Below are 13,363 nucleotides of genomic sequence, written 5' to 3'. Positions count from 1 at the left end.
CACAATAGCACCACAAGCCTTTGATTGGACATATCCCGGCCAAACGAGACGAACCCCCCCGAGTGTTACTGTTTAACGTTGTTGGCTTTCAGAGTCCAGGACTGCACTTCAACAATGTTGCCTTTCCTTGGAACTCTCGTATATCGCTGTACCCGTGGTTGTAAGAGTGCCTAATATTGAGCTGACATACAGATGAGGTTTAACTCAATTATATTACGAAAAGGGGTATCAATTATATGCCTCTAACTAAAGTTGCAAATGCTATTTTATTAACTTGTATATCGTATGCATAGGTTGTAAAACGTAATTTCTCCTGTTTCATATCGTTAATACCGGGACGTAAAGGAGAATATAATCGCAGCATTTACATTATAACAGCAAACACGCTCGCAAGCACGCTAAGAGCAAGCAGGCCACCACCGAGATGTAATCTCTGCGCGCCACTGCTTGCACCATCCTCAATCTTCGTGCTCTGGTCATCACTGGCGATACTACTGCCACTAGCGCCACCGGTCTGGTTGTCACCAGTACTATTGCTATTGGCATTGGTTTTCTTGGTACGGTCCGCTAAGGACCCTTTCCCGCCGGTGGAGTTCTTAACGCAGCCCCGGTCGCCCCAGATTGCGGCCTTGGCATCGGCCCAAATGCTTGAGGGGTCCACGAGGTTCTGCGCCGTGTAAAACAAGCGGCAGTCGGAAGCCTGGTAATCGAATTGAAGAGGGAGGTGATCGGCGCCCTCCTGGTACGCGTTCCGAAGATTGACTCCTCCGCCATTGATAGGCAGTGGGAGGTTCTGAAGGCCCCTTGGCCAGACCTTTTGCGCAAGATCGACTTGCTCCTGGGAGAATATTGAACGATTGTCGCTTATGCGCTCGATCGCCTCTGCTATCTCAGTATCAAGGTCGGAGAAGGCGAGGCTCTGGGCCCCACGGACACCACCCATCACTTGCATTGGCTCAAATCGAGGTCGACCTCCAAAAGTCAGGGAACGAACACCTCCAGTATTTATCATCAGGTTGGCAAACGTAGTGCAAGTTGAAGAACAGATCCCATCGGTGATGACAAGGATGTCTTCTGGCGCATACGGTTGGGTCTTATTGATCGGCGCGCCGCCAAAGCCGCGGATTGGGCCGTTGTCAATGTTCAAGAGAGACAAGAGAGTGTAGTTGAAGTTAGCATAGAGAGATGTGACATTAACTCCGAGCTGGCTTTCTCCGTCTAAGAAATCGTCGACAGAGGAAAACCCCGCGTCCTGAGCTGGGTTGACGGCGCCCTGGAAATCGAACGGGTCCGCTCCCGCTGCTGTGCTATTTACCCCCTTGCCGGATCGAGCGAGCAGATCGGAAGCATCGTGGCGTCGGAATCTAGTAGCTGAGTACGGAGTTTGGGAAGGGAAAAACAGCTTAAACAGGTCGAAGGATCGTGCGATATCTCCGCCGCCATTTTGTGAGAGATCGATGATAAGCTTAGTGCGTCCACTAGCAATAGCCGTGTTCACTATTTCTGTAGCTACTTGACCAAAAACGAGGTCCTGGCCGACAGGAAATCCAGACCCACCCTCAAACGTGGGTATAAACATAACTGCAGTGTCCTCGTCAAGATTATAGCCGCTTATCTGATTGTATGGGTCTCGTACGAAAGGTTTAGGAAATCCAGGCGGGCCGGTTGTCGCAGTAGGGCTGACCTCAGCATTATGATTGCGTTTCGTACGTGTACCTCGACGTGGAATATTGGGCTCATCTGGCATACATGCAGCTTGGTAAAGGGCTGTAGAGGTTGGGAAAATAGACTGATAGTTGTATTGCGCAAGCGTTGGCAAGTCAAGCGTGGAGCCATTCTTGAATCCAAGGTGTGTATTGTTGACACCAGGCCAGAGTCCCGCATTAGAAGTAAATTGGCCCCAGAGTGCCGCAATGTCTGTACTTCCAGTAGCCAATGCTGCAGTCGAAGCGAAGAGTGAGTTCCATCGTGCATCGGGGTCTTGGAATGCTAGTAGGGCAGCTGCTGTCTCGAGGTATTCGATTACATCTTGGTCGTTAATGGTAGTGATCGGTGATACGCAGGTGCTTCCGAGCAAGAGAGCCTCTACATCATATGCCACATAAATATCAGGTTTCTCTAGGCCATCCTTCGAAACAGGAGCAAGGCCAACTGTTTGGCGGAAAAAGTCGAAGGGACCAAGGGAACAAGGAAGGATGAAGAAATGGCCGTCATTAGCAGACCTTATTAGACTTCTGAGATTACTATCAAACTGGAACTGGTTCTTGTAGGTAGTGTTGCTTATTTTATCTAAACCTCCTACAATATCAACGCCAACCGATCGATAGGTATCTGGTGGACGTTTAAGAGCTTCTAGGGTAGACTGGAACTGAAAATACTTTCGGATTTCGCTAAGGAAGTTGTCGGCTTTGGTCGCATCGAATGGGAAAGACTCGAGGCAATCAAATGCTGCTTGGCCCTCAATGATACCGGATGAGCTTTCTTGTACCAGTTTCATGGCGGTAGAACAATCATCTCTTGACGTCTGCCGGGTGTGCAGAGCCGCACTCCACGCCAGCGGCAGAAAGAGAAGCACCAGGGGGGAAAAGAACATAGTACTTGGACATATTGTCTAAGTATAATCTGGAAGAAGAACAGTGAAGGGTATGATTATTCGGAATGCGAAATTGCCTGTTTGCCGCACCTCGGTGTTGCTGTCTAGTTATATAACTGCAGACTCGCTAATTCTTGCTGACAAGGGTGTATCACTTCACCTTTCTACCGTACTGTACGCCGACATGATCACCATGCCACCAGACACCTATCATGCAGGATAGGTCACCTTGCCGCTTACCTCGCATCTTCCGTCTTACAATTTTCCTATTGAACGCTTTATTAACAACTATAGACTGATCCTTCCTTCTTATTTTTTCCGATAGCTGAAACCGTCCTTTCCTAGTTGGAGGTGTACAACCCCTCGTCGGGAACTCTATCATCCGTTGGATTCCAGAATATCTCAAACCAAATCAAGTTAGTCTTGCAGACAACTATTCTCGTCCAAGATCTCTAAGCATTGGCATCGGAGATCAGCTACATGTAATGCTCATTGAACTGTGGGTTCTAAAATAGAGATGGAAGTGGTCTACCAAATGCCAAGTCAGTACCCGTCGGGACTCCGCTTTCCGTCTCCAACCTTTACACTTGGCCTTCTAGGTAATACCTTGGCTATCCCGTCGCAGAAATGATGGAGACGCAATAAGCTTTGTTTCGATGCCAAGAATCTAGACTCTTTATGTTTATTTTTATTATTTGCTATGCATCTATAGTACCTCTCGCCCTCTTACATAGTTCAAGGAGGCATTATAGACCAGCCTGAAAGCAACGCATGGTACGATATGGTCGGTCCCGAGAGGCCGGGTAGGCTTGCTGAAGGGGGTTTGTTTCACACGGGGGATTCTGTGTTTGAGCTTGGCGCTGGATGGATGGAGTCTCAATCTGGCATGTGAGGCAAGATTCAGCGGAACTGGTACATAGCGAGCTGCCCAGCGGCAATATGCAGTAGTTTAGACTGGTTTAATTCGTAGTGTGGTGTAGCTTGTGATCTCCCAACAGGCATCATTGCTAAAACCATGGTAGTTTCAAGGACAGTTGGACAAGGGTTGGACGGTTTGATTGATCGACCTCTCCCGGACCCCCGCAATCCCAGCACCAGAGCCTACCTATCTGATATAATGAGCCATGAAACCCAGTCGTCGTCATCATTTCCTCTGCCAGCGCTATTAAAGATGTAATGTCTATTGATGATTGGAATAGAGGCCTGTCGCGGGGCTATGGTTTACCTGCCAAGATAGTAAGCAGCCGCAATACCCCATCCAAAGCCCTTATCCTTGTAGTTCTTGGGAGCCAAGACAAGTGAAACGCCAAACCTGGGAAACAACTCTCCGGTGCCCAACTGTATAGGTAGTTATTCCTTTTCCTCAAACTGCGGGTGCCCGTATCTATTCACGGCCTAACTATCGAAGTTCAAGAGAATTGTTTATCAGAAACCCCAAGAGTCTTGGGAATGTAAGCAGTACTAGCTATAATGAGTATGTAGGGCGACATTATTATCAATACGTGGAAGTCATGCGGCAGGCTGGACTTTTCAGAGATTATCATCTTTTCATCTTTTTGGGAACCCTGTTTTTTCCCCTTTGTATTCCTGGTCACAAGTTCGGACTATCGGGTAGAGTCCGAGGACACTTCGCCTACTATGTAGTCATACCAAGGGCAGGGGTGTACTACATATACCTATAGCATACAGGTAAGTACGAGTATTTCATAATGATGGACTTTCAAAGAGGCATGTTATCGAGGTGAATATAAGGTATATAGAACTAGCATCAGCCTAAACCCGTAAAAGGCGAGTGCGGGACGACCAGAGATGAGAAGACAGTACAAACATGGCCAATCATCGCAGGCTATAGAAACCGGGGTCATAAGCTCCCCAGCTGCCATCTCACTGTGATCGGACGATATAGGAAACACGATACTTAGTTGAATAATCGCGCCACTCCTCAACAACGAAATAAGCTTGTCGCAGCGTGGGTCTCATTATCATCCCGCTTTGGAACGTGCACCACGAAGCTATCATGGGAGGATCCAGCCAGTAGAGAATGCGATATTCGCGCGATGGAGTTGCTCAGAAAAACGGCGCTATCTATATACGATGAATACGAGAACTTCGACGCGAGTAGCGCGACCGAGCTCAGGATTGCTAGGATCAGAGCAAACGGTGAAGACTTGCGTGCGGCAACTTATGAGATAGAAGATGCATACGAAGCGAATGTCGTGAATCGCATCTCCTTGTTATCCTCGCTCGGGGATTCGGAGTACAGCGAAAGCGTAACTGCATCGTTGCTGCTCGTCAGTATGTGGACAAGCAGCAACGGCAGCGCGTCCGAAGGAATCGGTATATCGAAACCCGTCTTCCTAAGCTTGATAGACGCGCTGGGCATAGACAGAAGCGTGCTCCAGCCCATCGTGAACAATGTTTTCGGCTTTCTTGAGTTCAGTGAGACGGTCCCAACTAGCTTGGGGAAGAACACGAGCACGTATTTCGTCGCCAACGCGCAGATGGAGCTTATCTGGTCGTTCAACTTCGTGACATCAGAGACCAAAGCAATCCTGATAAACCGTCGCGGGCTCCCCCATCTCCAATGTCAGCATCGTCGCGCTTCTGTTGATTTCCTAGCTTCGCTGCGCCAAATCCGCGCAAACATATTCAACCCTTACACACTCTTGTTTATCTTCCTCGTGCGTATGACCACGCAGGAGCGCAAGTTAGGTACCAAGACATGGAGCGATGCGAGACCGCCCGATCATACCGCCATGCTCGAACAGATAAACAGTGCTATTTCAAGCGCGACACTCGGGAACCTAACCGTAGCAGCGCGGTACATCGAGAAATTGACAGCATCACTATCAAGCGAAGAGCGAAAAATGGACATAATCGACACTTTACTCGACGCATTATCAGATCAAACCTCATGGGAACCCCGTTTCGAGTCCACGCCAACCGCAAAACGGCGCCTAGACCTCTGCGAGAAAGACATGCACGTCTTCTCCGCAGTCATACGGTCTTTAAGGCAACAAAGCACAGCTTCCAGGTCCGCAACCAAGTACACCACCACACGAGCGCAAAGCCAATCGCACCTCGTAAGTAAACCCCTCCTTTCTCACCGTAGACAGCACACCGCATCTTTCCAAAGCAACTAAATCAACCTCGTTTCCAAACCCCCCAGATCCTCGCGCTCCGCGCGCACGAAGAATCGCGCCTGAACCGGGAGATGGCCTCGACGCACCGGGACCTCGCCGAGTCCGCGAAGCGCGACACGGCGTCGATGAAGACGATCGCCGTGATGACGATGGCGTTTCTCCCGGGGACGTTTTTCGCGGCGCTGTTCTCGGTGCCGTCGCTGCGGTGGGACCGCGAGTTCGTCGTCACGGAGCGGTTCTGGGTGTACTGGGTTTTCACGCTGCCGGTGACGGCGTTCGTGTTTCTGATTTGGCTGGTGCTGAGCTATGATGATGGGTTCAGAACGGTTGTGGAGGAGTATCAGCGGAGGAAGAGGGCGGAGATGATTACGGATTGAATGCGGGATTTGGGGGGAGTAACTGTTGGTTGAGGGCTGGGGTGGTTATCGTGAGCTACTGAAGCGCACTGGATGCATACATTCTTCAGTCGAACGAGACCGCATACATATACTTGAGAGTATTAACATAAGGCAGCAAAATAGTTTTAGAACTAATGCTTTTAAATAATAGGTAGCATGGTATCTACCAAACATGAGCAATATCCAACCCATACAAACTCCAAGCGCTCAAAGATGGTGTATATACATGGACTCCAATCATCTGCTATCTCCTAAGTAACACCAAAAAAATATGCGAACACATTAAATCATAACAAATCACGCGTAAAGCTTCGGGTAGGCGCATTTCCCAGCCATCTCAAACAGCTCAATGCGAAATGGCTCGCCGAAGAAGTGTATCACGTCGCTCCACCGATCGATCCAGATGAAGAACGGTAGGTTCTTCGACGCTTCGGGTGTAGCCGTCGACACCCTGATCGGCGTGAAGCGCTCTAAGACGGCCCCTCTCGCCTCGCGATTCACTTGCGTTAAAACGGTCACTGGTACGTGTCTTTCATTGACGTAGTGGTCCCAGGGCGGGTTCTCAATCTTCACGTCAGGCGGCGGCGTCATACCCAGCTCGAGCCACGGCGCACGAGGCAGGACAGCGAGCGCCCAGGTCCGCAAGGGTGCGACTTGTGAGGGCGCGGTTGACAGTACGCATCGCCAGATGTGTATCCGTATCTCACGAGGTAAACTTTTGAAGGTTTTCCGTCCTTCTACTAAAGACTCTTCTTCCGCAGAGTCCTCTCGTGATGAACCGACTGCCAAGGTCCGCGCTGGTGAAGCTGAAGTTGAGGCTGAGATTAAAGGTGTGGCTAGTGCCGATGGTGTAGCCGGTACCTCTGAGGGCGTGACACGTGCTAATGGTGTGACTGGCAAAGGTGTGGCTAGTGCGTCAGGAGGCGACTCGTCGTCATCTTCATCCTGGCTTTCTCTATCTTCATCTTGATCATCATCACCTTCATCCTCTGCAGGAATTGCTTCTTCAACAGGGTTCACGGGAGTTTTGTGGGCGAAATACTCCCTCGCCTGCCGAATGAGCTCAGAATCCGGGTCAGATTGATTGGGCGCTGTCTTCTTTTTGTGTGCTAAGAAGCGCGTCAGCGTGATCAGCTAGGCGGCCTGTAAAAAGGGATGAACAACAGCTAGGAAGCAGATGGGGGTGAGATTTGTAATTATCAAGTAAATGAATTTGATGTGCCATAATCACATAAACAAGTCATTTCATCGTAAGCGTAGAATGAATCATGGCGACTTACACTTGTTGCCCCTCTTCTCGGCCGGCTCTTTGGGACGTCCGGAGCGCCTCCCTATAGCAGCGGTCTGAGCTTTGATAGCGGTCCGGATTTGACTCTTTGAATAGCCGGTGACCTGGCGTATGCGAGCAGTGGCCATGCGCGCATCGTAATACAGGGTGCGGACCCTGAAGCGGTCGAGCTCGGACAGATGCTTGGTGCTTGTGCCCTTGGGCCGCGGTGTGCTCTTCGGGCGAGAGGGAGGACCGTCCAGGACCTCGATGACCCTGGGCGGCGGAGGGTTCAGCGGATCGATTTCCATTCTCTCCATCTCCGCCATGGCTGTTTCGCTCCGCTGTCACACTCTCTTCAACTTCGATAGCCGGTCCGGGTCCGGGTCGGGATTTGGTTGACAGCGAACGGACGCGTTGGCGATTAAGAGACAACGGTAGGCTAGGTAGGTACCTATGTTAAGTACCTGCCGTTCAGGGCGGCCAAGAAAAGTTTTCTAGCGCTCTTAAGTCCCTTCTAGCCCCACCACACCCGCCCAGACTCTCACGACGTCGCTCGATGGTTTCCTGTTCTCAGTCTTCACGTCGTGTTGGAATTGCAACGATATTGCTACCGTATCTCCCGCCTCGTCGCAGATTCATAGAACTAGATAGACATTCGGGTTATTATTATTCATCCATCGTTCATTGCGCCCTCAGAAATTGCTTCGTTCTTCCGCTCCGAAACACTCCAATGGCGACCCTAGGTACTGTATCGGGTATATATAGCACTACCTGACAGGGGTCATAAACTTCCACCACAGTCTGACCATAGATTGCTGGTATCGCGTGCTGTACGCTCGCTCCAATAATTCCTGTGCCCACAGCTTGTCCTCATCACTTATATCCAGTTCTTTCCTAACAGCCACAATATGTTCAAGAAGCGTAATAGCCTCATTGATCCGCTGATTTTGAAAAGAAGCCTTTGCAAGCCAATATTCAGAATTAGCCTTGTTTTTATCGCTCACATTATCCAGTTCTTTCTGAACAGCCACCACATGTTCAAAAACCGTAATAGCTTCATTGATCCGCTGATCTTGAAAATAAGCCCTCGCAAGCCAAGATTCAGAATTAGCCTTGTTTTTATCGCTCACATCATCCAGTTCTTTCTCAATAGCCACAACATGTTCAAAAACCGTAATAGCTTCATTGATCCGCTGATCTTGAAAATAAGCCCTCGCAAGCCAATATTCAGAATTAGCCTTGCTTTTGTCGCTCACATCATCCAGTTCTTTCTCAACAGCCACCACATGTTCAAGAAGCGTAATAGCTTCGGTGGTTCGCCTGTCTTGCATGTAAGCCCGCCCAAGTTCGCGCTCAGGTATTAACCGGCGTCGGTCAGCTTCTTCACGCGTCTTCCTCTGTATAGATACAACATGCTCCAGTAGTTGAACAGCTTCACGATTTCGGCCGTCCCTTAAATAAGCATATCCTAGGGGAGACTCAGATGCTATTCGGTAGTCATCATCTTCTGCCAACTTCGTTTTCTGTATAGTTACAACATGCTCGAGTATTTCGATAGCTTCGCTGATCCGCTCTGCCTTCAAATAAGCACATCCAAGGTTGTGCTCAGATAACAACAGACCCATGTGATCTTCTGCTAACGTTCGTCTCTGTATAGCCACAATATATTCGAGACGTGGGATGGCTTTATTTACCTGCCCATTATCCATATAGGCAACTGAGAGCATCATTTCAGATGTAAGCCTATAGGTATCATCTTCCGCAAGTAAGTTTTTTCGTATAGTCACGACACGTTCAAAAAGCGTGATGGCTTCGCTTAGTCGCTGGCTGTTCCAATAGGCTGTTGCAAGTTCGTGCTCGGAATGAAGCCGCATAGAATCATCGTCAGCGACGGTCTCCATACTTATAGCAACAACATGCTCCAACATCGCAGTAGCCTTCTTGATCCGCCGGTCACTAAGGTAGGCGCTTGCGAGTCTGATCTCGGTCCAGAGTAGATCGTTGTGCTCTTCAGGGAACTGTGGCTTTTTCCACTGATATGTCTCTTCTAATGTCGAAATCGCTTCTTTAAACCGTCGATCCTCATAGAGACATTGTCCCATCTTCTCGAGCAGTTCGAAACGTTCTGCGTCCTTATACTCTTGACTGACGTATAGAGCATGTTGCGCGTGTGGCAAATATGCTCTCCACAATAATCGGTTTTCTTCATAGTTCCATGGGAAAATAGATGCGAGGTGCTGAATGGCCCCAGCCTCGGTCTGTCTTTCAAGCTTCTCATTTTTTACCCATACTCGTGTGGCGATATGTACGAGACGATGCATGTCGAACATATCTTCCTCTTCTCGCCGAGTTAAGAAAGCGTATCCGCAGAGCACTATGATATGTTAGAACACCAGTCACTCTAGCAGCTAATATAGGTGTGGTGGTCAGGAGCTAAGCATGCTCCCCAGCAGTGAACCTCGACACGGTGACAAGATTTTTCGCGTCTGTGAACGGCTAGGGGGGTAGAATGCAAATAAACTCGAGATTGACATACCACCGATGGCGTTTTCCATCTCTTCTTGTACCAGTGTCTCAGGCAATATGGATTGAGGGATAGCTTTCCACTCGATGCACGATATGAATGAAAGTAGTTGTGCAGCATGACTGTCGGTCCGGCAGATTTGATCGAATGATACAAGCCAGGTTAACGCCACAGCATTCCGCGATTCCGGGTACCTCGTATTGTCGTGAAACTCTCGGCTCATTAGGCTAACCGTGTCTTCATTTGTGTTTCGTATAAGCGCTAGGTATTTCTTGAGTGGCATTTGATTCTGATTAAGATAAGCGACGGCCTGTGCAATAGCTAGCGGAAGATGTGTAAGTTCTCGGACAAGTTCGACTGTTGTTATTTTATCCTGGGCCAGAGTTTTGTCAAAAATGGCCTTTTCGAAGAATTCTAACGCCTCTTCTGCAGTCATTTCAGGCAATACGATCATATCGCTCCCTGCAACTGCTGTCGCTACTTCTCTCGATCGTGAAGTAAACACAGTCAAGCCATTGTCGCTTTGGGGTATGTAATCATATATACCGCCACGCTTGCCGGGCGGTCCAAGCACAATTTCCGTGTCATCGGCATTATCTACAATCAAAAACCATTTTCCTGCTGCATCCGATTCGAGGTATCGCCGTACCGTCTCTTTTAGGTCCTCCTCAGGCTTGATCCGTATATCTAGTCGTCTTGCTATCTCCGCATAGGCCTGCTCAAAACTTGCATGGCCTAGTGCTGGCACCCAAAACACAGAGTATTCGGGTCGGTTGTCCTTTACCCAGTAGGCAAGCTGTAGGGCAATCTGGGTCTTGCCAACCCCGCCTAATCCTACAATTGTGAGTACTTGGGACTCTTTCTGTGTAAATAGCTTCATTTCAAGCGTGTCAAGGATGGTTCTTCGTCCAGTGAAACGTCTATTCTTCAAGAATGGGAGATAATGGCACGGTCTATGAGAATGAGCTGAGCAAGGTCAATAGGCTATCACAACTGATGATGTTGGCATTTTACTAACTATTTTGCACTAAGGCTGCCTCGCCGAGAGCAAGATGTCCCTGTCGCTCTACCTGAGTTGCTGGAAGTTCCTGGAGTCTAACATTATGGTCACTCGATATGCCAGAACGCATAAACTGTTTGATCACTCCTATGATAGCTTCATATCGCGGATCAGTCCTAGATGTGCATCTGGCTATTTCCATATGGTTCGCGTCGATACTTTCCACCGTTTCGAATATTGGGGAACCGATTTTGGAAGAATAGTCATCTACGACCTGAGAATAGAGCGAATATTAGTAACCATTGTTCAAAATCAATAAGATATACATGGAGAGTTGTCGAGCACCTTTCCATCTAACCCTTTCACCCCTGACATAGCCTTTGCCTCTTGGAAAGAATGAACCTTGATGGTAGCGCTATGTAATAACTTTAAGAACTCGTCGTGAATGTTGTCGAGGACTTCGCTATTCGGCTCCAAGGACTGAACGATACGTTTGTTCGAGTCTTGAAAAGCAAGCTTGGCAAGGTTAGACGCGATAACACCCCAGCCAGCAGAAGAACTGCCTCGATGAGGTGTACCGAGAAAGATGGCCAGCTTGGTGCATGATTGGATAAGCATAGATCGGCGTAATGCCTGGGCTACTTTAGTATCAATACCTCAAACCTCCCCCCAAGTAGAACATACATCTTTAAGGACAACTCCACCAACGCTATGTGCTACAAAGATTATTGGCAGCGGTGACGACTGATCAAGGTTAGAAAGTTCTGATATAGGTAATACATTTATGAATTCACCTTGGCCTCAATGTGTCGGTCCAGCTTGACAGCAAGGTCTCGGCCATGCTGGGATATGCTATTTTGGTTATTGGCCTGGAACAGACCTCCAATGACATCCGCATTATACCCGTATGTCCATACTTCGGCTTCTGGTATGTCTTCGAGGAGGCAATCCCGAGGCCAGAACAGAGTCTCATTAATACTCGACTCGATTAAGTTTGTAGGGGTCGATGGGGCATGTTGAGATCGAAAGATTTCCTTGAATCGATCCCGCCTCCGCGTTGCCTCGGTAGTTCTTTGATTTATTTCTGTCTGTCGGTGTACCCAGGTGGCCTGTGGGTGGCCCCGGAGACCGTGCACGAATATTATGCTGTGACCCGAACAGTGAGTAGGATAGCGAGATGGAACTACAAAGGGGGAGCCTCGCCTTACCTGACTTTCGGCGGGCTACCCTGCGACGAGTCGTCACGAGAGAGTCGCGTAAAGCCGATCCGCTGAACACGATGTCCAGACATTGTGGAATACTAGATAGAGCACTGGAGAAGAGGTCGTGTACAAGCTCATTGTGACGACCTTGGATTAGGCAGACAGTATTCTTTGCGCAGGCTGTGATCCATATGCCGAAGGAACTCATCTCTAAATGTAACCCAACCTGACGCCAATCACGTGAATGGCTTGCTAATACCTGCATCTTTTGTTGAGGGTGCTATTGGCCCTTATCGTACACCTATTCCGGGATCCGATATCAGCTGGATACAGAAATCAAGGATTCAACGGTATAATCACGAGATCGCCATTGCGGGACTAGGTGATAATAAGTGTATAATAAAATCATAGCTGGGGGAAAGTTAAGGCTTAAACAACCTATTACTACCTAGTGCAGTATTGTTATATTCGCTAATCGGTCATTCATTTTTGTAAACGTCTATCTGTTTGAGCCTATTTCATCTTCTATAGCGACTGATTATGGCGCGTGATAATGAAGGCACCGTGAGGGGTCACATCTGGCATGGCCCCCGTAACTACCTTAACTCGATACACATCAAAAGAATCAGGGTTATTAATTTCAAAGATACATCGATCTCCGCCCAGCCTACCCGGTACTCAAATTCGTTGTGCAGGTACTTCAAGAACTACATTGCATATCTGCAATAGTATTAGCACAATGAGTAGATATATCGCAGACTATGGAGAACCCCTATTCTCACTATGCTCTGATGCTAAGTCCCTATGTAAGTACAGCTTGTGCACAACACAAGGGCCAGTATAATGCCTATATATTGCCTATTTAATCTTCAATATTCAATCTTTCAATATGCTATGTACATGCTAGACGCGCCTAATATATACGTATATGCTCATAAACCAAAACAAAACAAAGGGAAGATGTATAAGATGCGACACGATGCTATTTCCATGCTTTTTCTTCAACCACCCAGGCTCTTCAACCTCCTCTCTTCTCAAAATAACCTAGTACTATACCTTATACTTATGCAAAAACGAACGGACTTCTTCCAGTTCAACTGTCTCATACCGAGCGAAGCAGAACCGTAGATAATAGTACAGCAGAACCACCGCGAACGATCAACTACCCCGGCGGCGGCGGGGGGGGGCGGGGGGCGCCCCGGCGCGGGGCGCGGGGGCGGCGGGGGCGCCGCG

The 13,363-nt window shown here is 48.6% G+C and overlaps 4 protein-coding genes across 4 annotated transcripts; 1 reads left to right on the top strand and 3 right to left on the bottom strand.

Moving 5' to 3' along the window:
• Positions 1 to 228: 228 nt before the first annotated feature.
• Positions 229 to 3,110, bottom strand: F5B22DRAFT_101443 (uncharacterized protein). The gene is made up of 2 exons (XM_047968664.1): positions 369 to 3,110; positions 229 to 313 (listed from the first exon to the last, which is right to left on the bottom strand). The coding sequence occupies exons 1-2, from the start codon at positions 2,591 to 2,593 to the stop codon at positions 262 to 264; spliced, it is 2,277 nt and encodes a 758-aa protein (XP_047831926.1). The 5' UTR covers positions 2,594 to 3,110; the 3' UTR covers positions 229 to 261.
• Positions 3,111 to 4,374: 1,264 nt separating this feature from the next.
• F5B22DRAFT_101454 (uncharacterized protein) lies at positions 4,375 to 6,272 on the top strand. The gene is made up of 2 exons (XM_047968666.1): positions 4,375 to 5,676; positions 5,763 to 6,272. Exons 1-2 carry the CDS (start codon positions 4,651 to 4,653, stop codon positions 6,111 to 6,113), a joined length of 1,377 nt encoding a protein of 458 aa, XP_047831925.1. The 5' UTR covers positions 4,375 to 4,650; the 3' UTR covers positions 6,114 to 6,272.
• On the bottom strand, positions 6,084 to 7,950 carry F5B22DRAFT_101440 (uncharacterized protein). Its single transcript, XM_047968663.1, has 2 exons — positions 7,415 to 7,950; positions 6,084 to 7,243 (listed from the first exon to the last, which is right to left on the bottom strand). The coding sequence occupies exons 1-2, from the start codon at positions 7,728 to 7,730 to the stop codon at positions 6,432 to 6,434; spliced, it is 1,128 nt and encodes a 375-aa protein (XP_047831924.1). The 5' UTR covers positions 7,731 to 7,950; the 3' UTR covers positions 6,084 to 6,431.
• On the bottom strand, positions 7,951 to 12,372 carry F5B22DRAFT_101446 (TPR-like protein). Its single transcript, XM_047968665.1, has 7 exons — positions 12,137 to 12,372; positions 11,723 to 12,074; positions 11,613 to 11,672; positions 11,274 to 11,561; positions 10,947 to 11,202; positions 9,941 to 10,894; positions 7,951 to 9,778 (listed from the first exon to the last, which is right to left on the bottom strand). The coding sequence occupies exons 1-7, from the start codon at positions 12,217 to 12,219 to the stop codon at positions 8,172 to 8,174; spliced, it is 3,600 nt and encodes a 1,199-aa protein (XP_047831923.1). The 5' UTR covers positions 12,220 to 12,372; the 3' UTR covers positions 7,951 to 8,171.
• Between the last annotated feature and the right edge of the window lie 991 nt (positions 12,373 to 13,363).

The sequence above is a fragment of the Xylaria bambusicola genome, assembly GCF_022495145.1.
Source record: "Xylaria bambusicola strain CBS 139988 unplaced genomic scaffold F5B22scaffold_15, whole genome shotgun sequence".
In the NCBI taxonomy this organism is placed as follows: Eukaryota; Fungi; Ascomycota; class Sordariomycetes; order Xylariales; family Xylariaceae; genus Xylaria; species Xylaria bambusicola.
This window is presented reverse-complemented; position numbering and strand designations above follow the sequence as displayed.

Coding starts and splice junctions, on each gene's coding strand:
- F5B22DRAFT_101443 (XM_047968664.1), bottom strand. CDS start 2,593: ATGTTCTTTTCCCCCCTGGTGCTTCTCTTTCTGCCGCTGGCGTGGAGT. Junction 314..368: donor AGCGTGTTTGCTGTTATAAT/GTAAATGCTGCG, acceptor GATATGAAACAG/GAGAAATTACGTTTTACAAC.
- F5B22DRAFT_101454 (XM_047968666.1), top strand. CDS start 4,651: ATGGAGTTGCTCAGAAAAACGGCGCTATCTATATACGATGAATACGAG. Junction 5,677..5,762: donor CGCAAAGCCAATCGCACCTC/GTAAGTAAACCC, acceptor CAAACCCCCCAG/ATCCTCGCGCTCCGCGCGCA.
- F5B22DRAFT_101440 (XM_047968663.1), bottom strand. CDS start 7,730: ATGGCGGAGATGGAGAGAATGGAAATCGATCCGCTGAACCCTCCGCCG. Junction 7,244..7,414: donor CGAGAAGAGGGGCAACAAGT/GTAAGTCGCCAT, acceptor CGCGCTTCTTAG/CACACAAAAAGAAGACAGCG.
- F5B22DRAFT_101446 (XM_047968665.1), bottom strand. CDS start 12,219: ATGTCTGGACATCGTGTTCAGCGGATCGGCTTTACGCGACTCTCTCGT. Junction 11,673..11,722: donor ACCGACACATTGAGGCCAAG/GTGAATTCATAA, acceptor AACCTTGATCAG/TCGTCACCGCTGCCAATAAT. Junction 11,562..11,612: donor GTGGAGTTGTCCTTAAAGAT/GTATGTTCTACT, acceptor AAAGTAGCCCAG/GCATTACGCCGATCTATGCT.